Source organism: Cavia porcellus, unplaced genomic scaffold, assembly GCF_034190915.1.
Source record: "Cavia porcellus strain 051 isolate PalLab524CR breed Dunkin Hartley unplaced genomic scaffold, mCavPor4.1 scaffold_12, whole genome shotgun sequence".
Lineage (NCBI taxonomy): Eukaryota > Metazoa > Chordata > Mammalia > Rodentia > Caviidae > Cavia > Cavia porcellus.
In genome coordinates, this window is record NW_026947495.1 from 43546859 (window position 1) to 43566475 (window position 19617).

A 19617-nucleotide genomic window follows, 5' to 3' on the forward strand; every position below is an offset into this window, starting at 1 on the left:
GAAAGATTATGACTTATCCTCAAGCTTAAAGAACTGTGATCTTTTCTGTTTACTGCCTGTTTTAGTCTATAGCTTAAATTTTAAGTAAATACTTATACTCTACGCATAGTAGCATAACCAAAATTCTATTAGAAAAACAACTCGCAAAGATCCTCCTGCCTCAGCCTCCTAAGTGCTGTGATTAAAGGCATGAGCCACCACACCCAGATTCAGCATTATTTTCAATCTAATGTATTAAGTAGTATATTTTGATTAAAATTTAAAATAAAACAATATATTTGAGCATTTACATAATAAAATTCATGGTATTTTTTTCAATATTCTATAGGGATCTTAAGAGTTTCACAGAATACTGCATTTAGTTAAATGCTTATCTTACTGGTGGTTATGTATTGTGCTAATTTTAATGACTATATTGAAATATTATCAGTAGCATACTTATTTTAGCACACTCAGTAAATTTTATTAAACCAATGTTTATTTCAGATATGTGTTCTGGAAATAGTTAAGATTCTAGAATAGTTGGATACTTGAAAAGGGAAGGGATAGTGAATGACTAATTTCTAGTATGTGATCAATTTTCAAGGCATGTTAGTATTATTTGACTCTGACATTTAATTCTTTTGGCTATTAAAATCATATTTTATTATAGCATGTTATTAGTACCTTGTTTCTTGTATTAACATGAACTAGTAAAAATTGTCCAGAGGCAAGAAAAGCCTCAAAACAATATAAATTAATGATGAGAAATAAGATATATAACAGTGAGTAATAAAAATATTAGCAGCTGTTTTATACAGATGGCCAATAAAAGTGTTGGAATTCCCAAAATATAAACATAAGGCCACACAGTAGGAAGGAAGTAGTGATTAGATATTTGACTGCTGAGGTTAGCAGTTAGTTTTAGTGGATTGTTAAACTTTTTCTCCATCTATCAGAAATATTTCCCCATAGCAAAAGAATTATCAAAGTGTTACATTTTATATTATAGTTTCTTGTTGAATATATACATCTAGGTTTTTTTTTGATAAACTGAAAATCCTGCTAGAATTTCTGAAAATTACCTGATTGAAGAACTCAGTAACCATTTAGTTTATAGACTATCTAGATCTTTTAGCTGACCTTTAACCAAAGCATTGATATTATTTCATACTTATGAATTTAGTTATGGTTTATGGAATCTTCATTTCAGAATTATATATAATCATTCTGAAATGCAAATCTTGGAAACTTTTATTAGTCTCAGCATATTTTCATCATCATGGAGACCAGCATTATTTTCTTTTTTTTTGTTTTGTTTTTTTGTCTTTTAGAGACAGGGTCTCGCTATGCAGTTCAGGCTGGCCTTGAACTCGCTCTGTAGCCCAGGCTGTTCTTGAACTCGCAAAGATCCTCCTGCCTCAGCCTCCTAAGTGCTGTGATTAAAGGCATGAGCCACCACACCCAGATTCAGCATTATTTTCAATCTAATGTATTAAGTAGTATATTTTGATTAAAATTTAAAATAAAACAATATATTTGAGCATTTATGATTCCAGTACGTGTACTGCCATCCTAAAATACTTTTCCCCCTTTTTACAAAGTATTTCTCCAACTTAAAACATTCAATGGTAAGAAACAATGAGATATTCAGGAAGTATAGCAATGCATACCTGCCATGTGAACCTTATTCATTTTTGACCTAAATAGGAATAATTTTCTTACTCTTTGCATTATTAAGTGTAATAAATAAGGAAGTAAATCCCATCTCTAGGATCATGAATTACACAGTAAAATAAAATAGTTCCTGTTTAACAATGTATGCAATGTGACACCAAAATATCTTGAGAGAAAAAGAGGTTACTGTCACTTTTGTGCAGTGAGTACAATGTGTATACACCAGAAATGTGTAAGACACCTCACTGAAGTAGCAAAATAAAATAAAATGTCACATTTTAACCTTGTTTTATTTTTCCTATTTTTGGTTTAGAAACATTATTTGACAGTAAATATTGATAATTTATTGCAGATTCATATTCATGTATTTGTACTTGATCTAAGTACATGAAAAGAGCAAATATTGAAGACATTTAGAAAGGTACTTATGATGTCAAAAAAGTACTCAATGTAGAAAAAATAATGGCATAAACGTTAAGATGATTTAATGGAAAGTTTGCCATGAAAGTGCATAGTTCACTCTAATTCTCCCATAGTTTTTTAAACAGTTTTTCAACAGAAAATAGATGGCACACTTCAGCCAGTAGCTCAAGGGAGGATAACACAATGGCTATTTCTAAAGGAGTAAAAAGTGTGTAAAGAAGCCAGTGAGGGGGTGATTTCACATTATGGCCAGCGATCATGGAACTGTCACCACCACTCCAGAATCTAGTGTGATAGGAAGGTATAGTTCTATGGAGAGGACTCCAGATAGGAACTGTGGCGTTTGTTTAGAGACAAAATGTTTGTGACTATTCCACGATAGAGTTTGTCCAGTCCAGTGGTTCATACCATTTACTAAATCCAATCTAAAATTAGAAAAGGAAGTAAAATTTGAGGAGTAATTTGAGAGAGATAAGAGTGGAGAGTATCTGGAGGAGTAGATGAAAGTTTTATAGCAACCCCCTTTATTAACTTTTCTGTTCTTGAAGAAAACTTTTCCAAACACAAAAATTACTAGAGTCTCATCATTTACTATATTTCTATTCATAGTGCCATTTTACTCATATTCTCAGACAGAATCTAAAAGACAAGGAGTTCTGCATGTTATTTGTATAACATATAGAAAATAGATAAGGAAAGGTATTATTACTGCTGGGGCTGGGTATTATTACTGCTGGGGCTGGGGATATAATTCAGCAGCATAAGCACCTGCCTGACAAGCGCGAGGTCGTGAATTCGATCCCCGGTACAAAAAAAAAAAAAAAAAAGATACAACTGCTATAGTCTTTACTTATATAGCTGATCATGAGGTTTTCAATGATGGTTATTAATTATTTTATCTACACTGAATGTGTTCCTCATTCTCTGCCAGTACCTAATCTGTCTGGTGCTATGATCTTGAGGAATATGCCTTTGATTTACTCTATATTAATTGGACTGCCTTATTTTTCTATTACTTAGTCTATTAGTATTACTTAGTCTATTAGAAAAATGAGATGTTCAGTGAAACCTCTGGTTTCTGGAAATAGTTCTGGAGATGGTTGAAAGCCAGGCTCTAGGGCTGCAATGTGACACTTGGCATAGGTACCATTACCATGGCTCAACAGTAGATTTAAATGCACAGCTTACAATTCTTTAGACACTTGAGATGATACATTTTTCTTCACATAGTTAATCTAGTATTATTTAGTGATCATGTTAAATTGTGACATTTGTCAAGAATACTTTACTTCAGACATGAACTCATAAACCACCAAATAATAATTGCTTCACCCATTTTTGTTTGACAAATTAATTAATACATTTGGAGCACTAGATATTATTAGCTTCATAAGAAAAGAAATGTTACATTCATAAACTATTTACAGGTGTACATTGAATTTTTTAACTAGATGTGAAGTTCATGAATGCAGTAACCTTTTCTATTTGTCTAAAATGGGAATTTTCTGAAAACAGTGATTGTGTACATATGTGATGATATATTGAATGCTGAGAGCTTATAATTTTCTTTCTTGGAAATGATTCCTGATAAGAGTTGGGTAACACATGGACCTTCTTTATAATGATCAGTATTCCAGTTCAGATGTCCTTCCCAAAGAAGCTTCTCTAAGTATCCTCCCCCTAATTTAGTGTTTTTGTTTTGAAATAATTCAGATTTTTTTCAAGGTATTTTTTTCTTCTTGTTGTTCTTTTTTTTTTTTTTCTTATTAGCTGAATAGATAGAAGTGTGGTTATGAGATTCCCTATTTAAAGCTAAAACTAAGGCTACAATATAGCCATTACAATAAGAGGGTCTTTTAAATACTTTTAATGAGGAAGTTTCATTCCTAAGGCTGAAGGAAATAATTTCATGTTTTGGTATTATTTTATTACCTTAGTGAACACTTAAAAACTGGGCCAGTTGTTTCCAGGAAACATTTGTAACATGGGCCAAACAATCTCTTACTGCATATCAGTAGAATACCTTATTGGATATCAGCAATTTGTAGGGATAAATATGATAAATTTTTTCTTCCCATAAAGGAACCAAGAAACTTGCTAGCTCTCCTTGCTCACAACTAAATGTTTCTCATGTCTATGCATTTTAAAATAATTGTTTTGCTAGAAATACCTCATTTTTAGCACTATGTGTTTGGATTACTCAGTGTTTACATTCCTTATATGGAGTTGGTACATGTAAGAACACATGGTATTTCATTTTTTCTTTCTCTTTCCTTTCTTTTCTCTTCCCTGGTTTCTTTCTCTCCATCTCTTAATCCACTTTCTATTTGAGAAAAATCTGTCTCCCTATCTCCTATTATGTCTTTAATTGTGTTCCTTGTTTATATTTTGGGCTTCTGATATAAAATAAAGGACGTGATCTTTAACCTTGTGTGTCTGATTTATGTCACTTGACATTATGATCTCCAGATGCATTCATTTTCTACAAATGACTCATTTTCATCTTATTGCAGAGTAGTACTATACTCTATTGTGTATGAATACCACATTTTCCTCATCCATTTTTCTTTTGAGGACATATAAGCTGCTTTTAATATTTAGCTATTATGAATTATGCTGCTATAGACATGAATATGCATGCTTCACTGTAATATGATGTCTTATTCTTTGGAGAATACTACAAATGGACAAGCTAGATCAAATGAAATCTGTAGGTTTAGTATTTGAAAACTCTCCGAAGGATTTCCATAGGGATTGTACTAATTTTTTTCCCACCAATAACGTAAAAAGATTACATTCTCTTTCAGTTTAGCCAGCATTTGTTATTATTTAATTTCTGTTACGACCATTTTGTTGGGACAAGATGGAATCTCAATTTTGTTTTAATTTGTGTTTCTCTAATGCCCATGATGTTAAGCATTTCTTCAGGTATTAATTGGCCATTTGTACATTTTGTCTCAAAAACGTCTATTCATTTCATTTACCCATTTTTGATTGACTTTTCTTTTGGAGTATATATTTTTTCACATTTTAAATACATTAACGACTAGTCCTCTGTCCAAGGAATTATTGGCAGAATAGTTTTCTAGTTCTGTAGATTGTCATTTCATTTTGTTACTTCTTTCACTTTCCAAAGGCTTTTTAATTCGATATGATCCTGTTTGATCTGTGTTGGTACTATTTCCTGTGCAAACAGGAATTTGCTCAGAAAGTCCTTGCCTAACCCTATAACTATAAGAGTTTTACTTAGTTTATCTTCCAGGAGATTAGGTGTTACTGTTTTAACATTTAGTTCATTAACATGATTCTTTAACATACAGATTGTTTTCTAACTGCATGACATTTTATACATTTAGGAAATATTTTGCTAACTCCATCAGATCTTGATTCTTTCTTTTTTACCCTAGTCCATATTGACTTTGAACTTTTATCTATACAATCAAGGCTGTATCTATTGTCATGGATACCAGATTTTTTGTTGATATGCAGCTGAAATTTTTTTATTAGGTAATTTTGAAGTCATTGAGAAAATACAGGTAATACTATAGAAAGAGGACAAGCATCCTCAAATTTAATGAATCACTGATATCTTCATTTGCACTCTATGTAGATTAACTTTTGAAAAAAATGGAACTGCTTTATAGCATAGTTTTTTGACCTTTTTGTTCATATGAACAAAACATGAACTTCTTCCACTTCATTAAATAGTCTCTTCTGTATCATACTTTAATTACTGCATAGTTTTCATTTAGTGATATAACAATTTAGTTATCATTTACATATATATGATTAACATGTGTTAATATTTTCATAAATGTAGAAACACTTAACTTTTATCTATTCAGGTAACTCATTGAGCAGATCTAAAATATTTCCTTAGATATATTTTAGAAAGAATTTCTGAATCGTGCTGAGCTATAATTAGGTTATAGGTACTTTTAAGACTAAATGATTTTTTTGTGAAAGAGAATGAACCCAAAGACCAGAGAATACTAGAGGCAGAAATTCATCTGAAATTTATATGTGGTGCCTCTCTATGCTTCCTTGCCATAAATTAATCTTTTAGGAGATACAAAATTTAGGTATGTAGGGAGATGACAGAGAAAGGACATTTTTGTGCTTTGTGAGGAGGTAGGGATGATAGACTTGTGGGATGTAGGCTCAGAAGGTGACAAAATCCTTGGTTGTCCTTTAGTTCAAAGTATTCAGCTTGCCAAATATCATCATTGGTTCTATTATTTGCAGAGCTCCTCCAAAATTACAGGTTAACTACAATTTAAACACTGTTATTGTTTCTAAGTGGTCCAAAGTGAATCTTTACCTTATTTCAATCAGAATTAACCTTATTAAACTGAGGGTGTTTCAAGTGTCAAAAAATCATGGCCCAGAAAATGGTAAGCAGAGACTGTTTATTTTGTTACAAAGGTTGTAGCATCCTCATCTGTTCACCCACGACACACATATTTGTGATGAATAAGACCAAAATCATGGATTTCTTGTAACAAAATATTAATATACAATGAGTAGGGAAGGTAATGTCAGAACTCCTAGAAGTGATAAATATGAGAGAAGAGCAGAGGTGTCAATGAGAATAAAATTGACAATTTTGTGAATATTGGTATATGGATATGATTTGAACAAAAATATTTGGAATGCATGGCACATGGAATACTATTTAGATTTTGGATCAGTGTTTTTTTTTACCAATATATATCATGTAAAATATGTTCTTTAACAGAATCAAATCAATATGTTAAAATTAATTATTTTTAGCTTCAAAATTTTCCCTGAGAGTAGGGTTGTCCATTTCTCATTCTACAAGTAGGTAGTGTTCATTAATGGAAGAATTCTGCAAGAAGGTTCATAATACAATGTCTATAAGTAAACAATGAAATTAACATATGGATTTCTTTTCAGTGGATTGATTTGTTGCTGTGTGCATATGCTTGTGGTTAAATGCTATCAGTAGGATTTTTAAGATTGAATAAAGTATTCTTTAAATATTTTATGTAGGTAAATATTTTACAGTTACCGTGTTAGAGAAAATGAAAGATATTTGTATATTCTTTTTATTCTCTTCATATTTCAAGTTTTATAATGTTATTTTAAATTTACTCAATGATTCTTAATGATTCAGTATATGGTAAATAAGGAAATAATTTACAGAAGTATATATTACTTACTCTTTTGTAAATGAAAAGCAGTTGGAACCAGGACTTTCCTATCCATATTCACATGAACAATTAAGAAACCAGAATGCAGGTTTTGTTGCCTATGAGAATAGATAAGCACCTCAAATATTTAACAGCAGTTTATTTTGAGTGTTTTGTTTGGCTGTAAGCAAGTGTATTTTGCAGGTATTTGGGTAATCTTTTTTCCTATGAATCAACAAGTGAGGAAAAATAGGAAATATCATTGAAAGCTACTGCAGGTCTGAGATAACCCACATAGTCCAATTGTTTATTCTTCCTCACTTCCTATTTATGCTATTTAGTAATAATATTAATACTAATAAACTTTTCTTCTAATATAATACATTCTTTCAGGTAAGAGCCAGAAAAGAAAAAAGATTGATTCTATACAATTACTTAACATCCTTTTTGCTTGAGCATAGTGATAAACCAGTATATCTGCTCATAAATAAGAAAGAAATGTAATGTCCAATATTCATTCACTAGAGACAATTATCCAAAAATACATTTAACTCTGCAGAGGAGATACACAGGTGCTAAGCCATTATTCATTCTCCACTAAGAAGCTGAGAAGAATAATTACAAGTGTTTGCAACTACTTCTAGGTATGAATATAATGTTTGTGATGACTTAAATTTTGATCTTTCCTTCTATGTACATGATCTACTTACTTGTATTGCCACTGAAAAATGATAATCTGTATACTTCTAAAAAGAAATTTTCACTGTTTTGAATATCTTGGCTTTAACTTTATCTCAATGTCCAAAAATGTCCTAGTTGAGCAACTTGTCTTCCTGATAGAGTAGAAAATTTTAAACCTATCTACTTGCCAGCTTTTGGAGTATTGTCCTTCCATGGTTTCTTTCTCTGTAACATAATGTCTTTTTGTCCGAGTTATAGAGGATGAAAGGCTTCAGAATTTGCCACCTCTAGATATGGAATTTCGGCATATTGATGATTTCACCTACAAACACTTAAGTTACTTAAGTTACAGCATATGCAGGTTACTCTCTCTGACCTCAAAGGTCATAAAATTTCCCTCTAGAAATATATCTTTTTAACTAGACAACAAAGAGAACATTGTTTTCTCCAGAAACAGGGAGTCAGAGATAAAATGGACTTAAGAAAAAAGTTTCATTTGAGCTCTTTAGGTATTTCCTAATTATGCTCCTAAATTTTCCTAATTTTGCTCCTAAAATTTCCTGAATTTTCTGCCTGTATCCCTCTTTCTTAGCCCCACAATTTATTCTCTTTTGTATGAAAATGTTTATGTGCTTTTGGGTCAAATTCTTGGGGTTTCATTTTCCTTTTGAAGAATACTATGTAGATTTAAAATGGTATCTCATGTCTTTCTTATGTAAGTTAATTCTTATACTAGTAGCAGAACTTAAGAAGATAAAGGAGGATTTTCTTTCATAAGGACATTGTAAATAGCTATTAATGGGGAACTACTTCCTTAATTTCTAAACAGTGTAAGACAAAAATATCCTCCCAATTTATTTAACCATTCATTCAAGTTTCAAAATAAAATTCAAAAATTTTTACCAGGAAAATATCATTTAATGACATTAAATTTATAGTCTAGAGTAAGATAAAAATGAAAATTATTGTTTGTTGTTAGGTATCACATACAATGTATCACATATAATAGATCACATACGTTGATTATTTCTTATTTCAGAATTAGGAAGACTCTTGAGGTAACCAAAGAAATTCTTTCAACATATTCTGTGGAATTATTTTTTCCCCAGAATCCTAGAGGTAAAATGTTCCTTAAGATGAATGTCTAAAGGAACAACCCAAGTTCACCAGCACCATCAATTCCAACTGATTTTGGAAATTTTCAGCTTACTAACTCCAGAGGAAAATTTTTTCTCTGGAATAATTAATATTTATAATTTAATTTCTTAAAGTTTAAAAACTGCTTTCTTATAAAATTACTGACATTGTTTCTAGATTTCCTTTTTTAATTTTTAATTTTTTAACTTTTTAGTATTGGGGATCAAACTCACGACCTTGTGTTTACCAGGCAAACACTTGAGCCACTGAGCTAAATGCCCAGCCGTAGATTTGCTTCTTAAATTGACTGATAATCTTTGTGAACTTTTTTTTTTAACCCGATATTCTAGTCAGCTTTCTAGCACTATAGCACATAACTGAAATAATTCACACACAGAAAAAAAAGGATTTTGCCCACAGTTTTAGAGATTTTAGTATTTGATCAGTGGACACCCTTACTTTAGGTGATGCAGCACATCATAGCAGATGCGTGTGACAAAGCAAAACTCCTCAACATGTGGCCAAGAAGCAAGTGAGGAGAGAATGGTGGGGGTCCCACAGCCTCTTTTGAAGACATGCTCCAAGGACCTGGGGATTGCCCTCTGTGTTTCCAGCTGTTAAAGTTTCTAACACTTCTCATAGCACTGTCCTGAAGAGCAAGATTTTGGTACATAGACCCTTGGAGATAAATTAGGATACAAATTATAACAGATGGTAATTTTTAAGTAGTTTGAAGTTGGGGACATATATCTTTTCCATTTAAAAATTTCCAGGCTCTTACTACATTTCTATGGATGAGATGGTTTAAAGTTAATCACATTCCTGCTACTAATATCTAAAATTGCACTGAGAAACTGATTCTCTTTCATAGTTTGATTCATGTCATCCAAAGTCAGGATAAACACATGGACAGTAACTAAGTGGATGGTCAGTTTTGTATTAGAACCAGTAATGCTATTACTGATGAGGGCCAAATCAAAGGAAAGTTCACTGATTATGTTCTATCCTTGGTTTTAATACATTCTTATTCTATTTTACTGTTTGTTTTTAATTAGCTGTGAAAACAAATTAATATTAGTATGTTTTGGAATACTCCTTCTATTTCTTTCTTTCTTTTTTTTTTTTTTTTTTTAACTTTTTATTGGTATCGGGGATCGAACTCACAACCGCCTGCTTACAAGGCAGGTGCTTATGCTGCTGAGCTAAATCCCCAGCCCCTTCTCCTTCTATTTCATAGCATTTGTTATAGTGTTCCAAATTGTCTCTGAGAAGTATATTAAAACATAATGTTAACACTGACGAAAACATAAAATCCCATCATTGTGTTTAATCATTGGTCAGATTATAAAATCTGACTAATTTTTATTCACTTTTTTAGATTATATAATATGACCACAGTTGAACTACAAAATGTACAAATGAGCTAATGTACCAGAAGAGATTGTTTCTTTTATGTAGTGTATGAATTATGAGCAACTGTCAGGATGATTACATTATAAGATAGTATACAACACTAGACCTCAGGAGTTTATTTATTCAGTTTATTCTGTGTTTGTATGTGTCTGTACCTTTGTATGTCTTACAGCTGTTATTTCAAGAAACCAAGAAGGTCCAGGAGAAATGGGAAAAGCTGTGCTGATTCCTAAAGATGATCAAGAGAAAATGAAAGAACTATTTAAAATCAATCAATTTAATCTTATGGCCAGCGATCTGATTGCCCTTAATAGAAGTCTGCCGGATGTAAGATTAGAAGGGTGAGTGTACGTGTGTGCTATGATCTTGTTTATTACTGATTCTCTTATTTCAGAGCCTCAGAAGTTCAGTTAACCCAGATTATATTAATTCTATAACTCCATGCTTCTTACCAGTATGCATTTATTATATAGCAGGAATTTGCTATGTGTGCATATGCTAGGAGATGTGAACTAATTTTTTCATGTAACAGACAAAATCTGTTACTTGCAAAAACAATAGAATCCACAGGCCCAATACACAGGCTTTCCATTATCAAACAGAAGATATTTTTTAACAGATTCTTTACTTGCCTGCACATGATACGTCTTACACTTTGTTTTAAAAAATTATGTGCCGTACTATTGCAGCATAAAAATACCCAATTACCTTTATGATTCCTTGACCCTTTAAAAATTACCCAATGTAATTTGGTTCTAGCAATGTATGCCACAATATATTATTGCCATATTTATCAGCAGTGAACAAAATAATCATTTGGAAATAATACTGCATGAAAAATGATGACAAATTCAATTTATCCTTTGTTGTAATTTATGCTCCAAAAAGTTGAATATATTTTACTTGTATGTAATAAATCAGAATACTTTAGTTTTAATGTTGCTATCTTACTGTATATTCTTTGTAAAGAGAATTTCTATTAAAAAAGATATATTCTTAGATTTTAGAAAATTCTTGAGTTTACAAGTGTATTTCACTACACACTTCCATGTAAGGCATGTAATGATTGTCTTTATGTACAGTAAAATCATAATTAAGTTTTTTACCTTTGTCTCACATTATTATGTCATGTTACTAATATCAGATTTATTAAATTATATATTTTTCCTTTCTAAGTTTCTTCAAATAAGACCAAATCCTTAGTGAGATACCAAGGATGATTATTTTCAGGATTCACTAAGTGGCTAAATGACTGATTTCTCATAACACTGTATGGCTTGATGGATTTCTTTTTAAAATACCAAAAATAAATACGTGTTATGGACATTTTTCTCTAGAAAACAATTCTCTAGAGGGAAAAAAAAAAACATTTTTGTCTAGAAAACAAACAATTCTCTAGAGAAAAACATTTTTCTCTATCAAACAAACTTGATTTGAAATATAAAGAATACTTTACATATAGTGTTGAGTTTATGCTTGCGTGTATTAATGCCATTTTAAATGCTATGCCGCATGCATATTCTTTAATCTTGAACATTTTGGATGTTTTATTATTTAATATTTTTGCATTTATCACTTTGTTTTATATGCCTTGGTGTGACAAAATGGGTACATATAATGGTAATATATCCAGAAAAACTATACAAATAATCTTTTAAAATTTGAAGTAACAGTTTAGCTATCATAATTCAAGGTAATTAAATTTTATAACACATCTAGAATTAACAAAGTAAGAATGGATTTAATACAGAATTAATCCTTAACACTTTAGCTGATTTATTGCTTAATATTGGTGCATTTATTACTTTGTTTTGTATGCCCTGGTGTGATAAAATGGGTACATATGATGCAAATATATTCAGAAAAAACTATACAAATAATCTTTTAAAATTTGAAACAATAGTTTAGCTGTAATTAATTTTATAACAGATCTAGAAGTAAAAAAGTAAGAATTGATTTAATACAGATAAATAGATTGGAAAATAATAGCAAAATCTTAATTGTACAAAATTTTCAAGTGTTTTTGGACAGTGGTATTTCTTGTTTTAAGAATTTAGGAATCACTTAGCAACTCAATGCTTGAGTGATCAAGCCTCACACTGTGGAACCATTCAACATTTGTAAATGAAGGATTTAAATTACTTAGCATAAAAATTACATACACGCCATTTTTACTGTGGTTATTATTGCTTGAATTTTGACACTTTACCAACACTTTTTGAAATAATATTAAAATAACTATTTTTTCTATTTTATTTTACTGAAACACCAAAAGTGGGTGTCATCAAAAAGAAACCAGAAATATCTTCCAAATTGCTAGATGAATCATAGTGTATGAAGTTATGGGGGATGACTACAAGCCATTTTGGATGGTTAATGTTGAAAAACTCCTTATAAATCAAATATCGAAAATTTCATTTAATAGTTACAGAGATATTTTAATAATTATTTTATCTAAAGTTTCTAAACTTTTATTACTCTGTTAAACTTTAATATTTAGGTAATTGTATCTTTAAAAATGTGATGGAGACTGGAGTGTAGTCCAGTTGTATAGTGAGATGCTCAATTTGATCCCTAGAGAGAGGAAAAAACAGATTAGCACATTAAATTAACCACAGTGAAATGAAGAAGTGTATGAATTATGTAAAGATGTTAAAAGTAGATTCCAACATAGGCAGTTTTACAAAAGCTTATTTTGTTTCCATGGAAAACCTGAGTTGATATTGAGAATGTGCCTGAATCACCTACACAATGAATTCTTTCAAATATCTAAATATATTTTACAATAATATACCTTTAAACTGTTTTGACTAAATCCAGGAATAGTCCTAGCAGATTAATGCTGCATTTTGGCTTAATATCAATGTAAAAATATCGGAAATATGTTCAGAATAATAAAAATAAATAAATATTCCATCTTCTCACAGGAAACAGACTAGTCAAAGAACTTCCTTTGGAGACAATTGTGATGAAATATCAGGAAAACCTGGAGTAAATTTTGGAATGCTCCCCCTTAGGGCAGCATACATCATTGTGAGCATTTTAGTAGCCAATGTTAACCTGTGCTGCTTAGCTTTGCAGGAGGTAGGAAAAAAAAAAGTAGGAAGTCTATGATCATGACCCATGGTCTACTGCATTCCATTATGTGGAAAACAAATGGGGAGAACAAAATGCCATTGTAGAGAGAAAATGTTCAAGTAAAAGTGGCAGAAATTCTCTTGATATGGAAAAAAGTACAGAGGATTAAGATTTGACTCTATAACTTAGTGTTTCATCTTGGCCAAGTGATACATTTTCTAAGCGCAAGTTGCCTTTCACTAATTAAACTAATCAGTGAGCAAATCCAGTGAGCTCAACCAGTGAGCAAATCCTTATTTTTTAACTGAAAGCTTAGTCTTGAGAGGACAAAACATGTATAACAGCTTTGAAATGTGGGAGTTTAGAGATATGATACACACAGACATATGACTAATTATGATATTTTTTGTCATATATGATTGAAAAAATAATGAAAATGATATATTTTGCCTTAATGAAATATACATGTAAAATATTTTCTACTTTTATAGACATTATTATGTTGTGGAATTCTCCTTTGTCCTTACTTCTTGGTTTGAATTATTGGAAACTTTTGAAGCTACAAACTTCTCCCTCTGCTCCTTGCATTTCTTTTTGGATAAGAAGTTGACAGTAATTATTGGATAAATGTTTCTTTCAAAAGCTATAGGCAACTAAACCAGAATTCTAAAGTTCTTTATATTTACTTGTAGTCAGACATTTCATGGCACTTCAGATACTGGTATTGAATTGTTTCAAGGTTATAATGCATCTGGTATCTAAATATATTTCATCAGGGAAACACAGAGAAAATAGGAAATTTATTTCAGCTATTTATGTATTGATCAAATAACTGCTTCATACATCTGCACACTTGCAAGCCAATAAAGAGAAAAATATTTTAGCAAACTTTTGTTATTAGTGGAAAAATGCTATAGAACACAAATTTTGAGTAAATTGCTCTCAAAGGACAGAATTTATTTACTATACAAAATAAAAAGCAAGCTATGGTATATTCACTTCTGTGCTCAGTCTCTTGAGTACCTGCCCATTTATATGAATTTCCTTTCCTGTAAATTAAAATATGATAAGTATAGCATTTATTGCACAAAGAAGAAATAAAAAATGAGAACATTAATTGGATTTTTGATCTTTGTTCCACATCTTTTCTTTTCAATTTGAGAATTACCATAGCTTGCAAATACTAGCAAAAATTTTGCCTGTGAACATAATAACATTTTAATATTGTGGTATATGTGTTCATCTGTAGAACTAATTTCACTATCCATTTTACAAGTGGTGTATAAGAATATTTGTGTGTTTGCATTGGATGAATGTAAAAATTATAGCTATTATTTCTTTGGGGTAATAATGCTGATGCACCATTCTTTTTCTTTCAAATATGCAATAGAATAAAAATGTGTAGCCATGTTCTTACGAACACATTTAAGTATTGCTTTAGGCAGAACCCATGCTGCATAACACTATTTAAACTTGAACTATGTCTCTTAAATTTTCTTATGTGAGTTAATTTTCTGAAGCTATGGCTTTGATCTCTTTTTAAAATTATAAGGTAATATATAAATATAGTGTAAAAAGTAACCATTGCAACGATTTTTATAAGCACAGGTCAGTAGTGATAAGTATAATGGGATCATTTTGAGCTCAATTCAATTGAGAAAAAACAGGCAAGGGGAAAGTTTTCTGCTCTCCACCTTGTATCTAAAGGCCGGGGTATATGTTTCTCCTGTTTGAGGCATTCCTTTTCTTATACTGGGGGCAGGGGGGATCCAGCTGTCTCAGCAGAGACAGTGACAGGGCCACGATAAGTCAGTGCAAAATAAATTCTACTAAATAACTTCTATCTTCCATTTATTATCACAGTTTACCACTTCTGTGAGTCTCTAGCTTGCTTCCATTGTCTTGGCACCTCACAATTTATCACTGTTTGTTAAAGCGGTGTTTCCAAAAAAGTATGTACTCTGCGTAAGAATGAGCAGCTAAAGGTGGAAAATGCTGTGAAAGCAAAGAGGCAGGCAGATAGAGGACTGCATGAAGTACGATATTGGAGGGGGTTTAAAGACAGAAATATCTCTTAGGTGATAGCAGGACAAAGGGACTCTTACACTCTAAAATATGAAGGAGTTTATACCCTAATGTAGACAAAGTTGGGTTGTAACCAATCAAAGCTCTCCTGGTCTTTCTGAGAAACAAGTAAGAAACAAGTAACCTATCCAACATCAGTTAAGAATTGATCTGGGCATACTGGCAGGTACAAATATTCTGCTGTATTGATGACTTCATCTGTCTTGTAGGGTTTGGGCCATATACCACAGTCATGTGGCAGGCAAAATGTTGGTTACAATAACATAGCCAAAGTCACGTTGAGCCAGCTCCCTACAGATGACATATAAGCTTAGTGCATTTAACTGTTTTTTTTTTTTTTTTTTGAGTATCCACTTGTTTTTTACAAAGACAAAAATTAACTTATTGACAACATGTGATTCTGTATGATTGTTTTTTCTATCAATCTGTACTTATTTGATTAACTTAAAGGCCCCAATACAAAACCAAAAGGATGGTCAAAAATTTTCCTCCCTTCTAACATTATGCACAGTTCAATCTGTGTTCATAATTCTTTTCATAATGCAAGTTTGAAACTGTTTTCATCAAAAGAGAGTCCTGGATTTTTTTCTTCCTTTCTCTGTGAATTTGTCTAGTGAAAGCAATGCCCATATCTGGAAGCATATTGTCTTTTTGTGATGGCTTATTGAACTTAGAATTGCATCGTTTCATCAGTATCGTATGAGGTATCAGAGTTTCTTAAATTTTAAAATCTGAATATTCCCTTGTATGTATATAGCATATTTTCTTTATTCTTCAATAAATATACAGGTGAGAGATTTTTATCTTTGGCTTTTTTGCACAATGTTGCTAAGAACTTGGGTGTATACATGTCTCTTTCAGACCTTATTTTCAATCCATATAACCAAAACTAGAATTCCTTGATTCTAACTCTATTTTCAGTATTTGGGGAGATACATTGTTTCCATGGTCACTACAATATTGTAATGGTTCCAGCCTTTTACCTTCCCACATATTTTACTTTATTCTTTTTTTTTTTTTGACAATAACCATGCTAGTGAATATAAGCTAATATCCTATAAAGACTTTTTGATTTATATATCCTTGATGATTGATGATATTAAATATTTTGCATTTGCTTGTATCCACTTGGATGATGTTAAACATTTTGGATTGGCTTTTGTTCACTTGTGTATTTTCTTTGGAAGAATGCTGATACAAATTTTTGCCCATTTTTAAACTCTGGTATTTTTTGTTACAAAGTTGTAAATATTTTTATTTTGTATGGATATTAATACCATCAGATTTATAATTTGCAAATTTACTGTTTTATTCTGTAATTTGCCTTTTCATTCTTGGTTGTTTCTTTGAATGTACAGATTTTTTTTTCATTTAGATTATCTATTTTACTTGTCTTTCGCATCATGTCTAACAAATTATAGAAAAATCTATTCTCATATTTCTTATGATTTAATCTGAGAATTTCATAGTATAAGCTCTTATATGTAGATTTTTAAAATCTATTTTTACTAATGACCTAGTTTCTATATTGTGGAATATAAGGGCACAAACACATTGTTTTGCATATAAATATCTATTATTGAAAATACATTTCTCTTATATTATGCAGTCTTAGAATTCTTGTTGAAAATCATTTGGCTGTATACAAAAACTTTATTTCTAGAATATCTGTTCTGTTCCTTTGGTGTTGTCTTACCCTGTTTTGACTGCTGTTCCTTTGAAGTAACTTTTAAAATTGGGAAGTGTAACATAACTTTATTTTATGGGCATTTTTATGATTTTCTTTTATTTATTTATTTGGTACCGAGGATCAAACTAAACAACCTCACGTTTGCCAGGCAAGTGCTGTGCCACTGAGCTATATCCCTGGTCCTTGTTAGCATTTTTAATGATAAATGCTTTCTTCTCACAGTTGAAAATTTAGTTTTCGTTCACACTCTGGATTTTTTGTTTAAAGAATTTTTGATTTTACATGTTTAGCACTTATCAGAATCTAATAATATAACCATGAAAATTAAAATAATCTTTCATTGCAGAGCGAAATATAAAAAAATCTAATACTTGGCAATATGAATTTCAAACATCAATTGTCTGCAGGTGAAGAAAAGAGCAACTTTATAGACTAGATATGTACGGGACCAGTATTATAACAGAACTTTTTCTAGGGTGAAAAGTAAATTTAGAGGAATCAGCTGCTTTTGGAGGGAGCAGGAACATCATCGTTTACAAAATAACTTTCAACTGTTCATCTGCTTTACAAATTGAATAAGAGAATTTAAATTTGTTTTTGAAATCTCCCACAATTGTAATATTTTTATTTATATTTTTTCCCACTTAGGAGTAAACAAGCTTTATTTATATCTACTCACTATTGTGGACCCTAAATTTTCAGTATAGTTCTAACATTTTGGTTCTGTTCTCTGTATTTTGATTTTATGTGATTAATATGGAAATGTTACTCTGTTTAACACTCATTCAAAACTACAATTCATATCATTAAAATGACAGACTTCTCTAATGAACTAAGAATTTTTAAAGAAGAAAAGTAACTTTTAAAATGACAAGGGTTTGGGTACTTGAGGATTGGGGGATGGTGATTAGTGTAGGCAGAAAGAATTTGCTTGATAGTACCAAGTTCGAAAGAATAGGCAACAACTGTGAAGACAATAAGATTCATTATGACGCCCATTCTGGTTGACTATTATCTTCTTTTGAAGTCCTCTAGTGTCTCCAATGTTTTGGTTTTACTCTTTACTGTTTTGTTCAATTTATTATAACTGATGATATAGGCAATTCTTCTTAAGATAGCAAGAGCCAGTATGGTAACCATTGTTGATCACCTTGTATTTTGTTTATACATTATCTATTATGTCCATCCTTTTGATTTGACTGAGTCTGTTCTGATATGTCGCATTTGGTTTTACTCTCTTCAAAAAAAGTAATAAGAACTGTGGGATTAATAAAACCCAAAATGTGTAATTGTCATTGGTATAAAAGAAAAGAAAGTGCTCTAAAGGATATAACTGCATATATGTTTAAGTGTATAAGATAAATTACCATATTCCTGAGTTTTGTTGGATCATTGAACAAAACTGTTCGCAGTCTCACTGTTTGAAAGTCCACTTTATATGCTTTAATTTTGTAACTTGAACAACTATTTCTAAGATAACAATATGTAATCTATTAACTAGTGATTTCCTACTGTTCATTTTTTTCTGAAATTTTGTATAACTTGTACCCTTTTTCTGTTTTTTCTTTCTTTTTCTCCTTAAATAAAACAAAATAAAAAAAGAATTTGAACAACTGAGTGGAAAGGTGGCACTAGCCATTCAGCTTTAGTTCTGGGATGGTGAGGAACCTCAAAAGCAGCACCTCTTTGTTAATTCATGGTAGGCAGCTGGGAAATTTTGGAAAGGAATTTGGTAGGACAAAATCATATTTAGGAAAGAATATTCCCATAATATTATAAAAAAGCTATTACAGCTAAGAAAACCCTGAATGTAATGATACTCTGTTGGCCCATTATATTTACACAAATATGATTAGATAAGGAACCTGTCAGCATAGTGGCCTCAGAAACATGAAGCAATAAGTAGTAATGCATTAAAATGAAAGGAAGGATAAGCAATAAATCCAAGATATCTTTAGGAGGGCTTGGGCATAACATTGAATTTTCAGCTTGACTTGTGTGTGTTTTAAATTTGAAAAAGATAGGGAGGAGGGAAAAGAACTGTAAATATATAGTTGCAAGCATATTATGGTAATTCCAGAATTAGTGACTGACTGGATATAAAGAAAAAAAAAATCAAGGAGCTGAAATTTGACTCTAATTATTTCACAATTGAGTGACTAGGAAATTTAGGGTAATGAAAACTGTTTCTGTGGAAAAGAATATATGTGTGTGTGTGTGCCTATTAGCATTCACATATCTACTTTTCATATGAGACATAGATTTAATTCAACATATGCATATATGATAAGTCAAAGTATT

General features: G+C 31.1%; 1 protein-coding gene across 5 annotated transcripts in view; it reads left to right on the top strand.

The window, feature by feature from the left end:
* The window catches only part of Galnt13 (polypeptide N-acetylgalactosaminyltransferase 13), a 464434-nt gene that overhangs the window by 179067 nt on the left and 265750 nt on the right, over positions 1–19617 (top strand). For all 5 annotated transcript variants that reach the window (XM_063259105.1, XM_063259107.1, XM_063259108.1 and 2 more), the window contains exon 3: positions 10636–10804. In XM_063259105.1, the coding sequence (XP_063115175.1) occupies positions 10636–10804 (169 nt within the window). The remainder of the gene's footprint in view (positions 1–10635; positions 10805–19617) is intronic.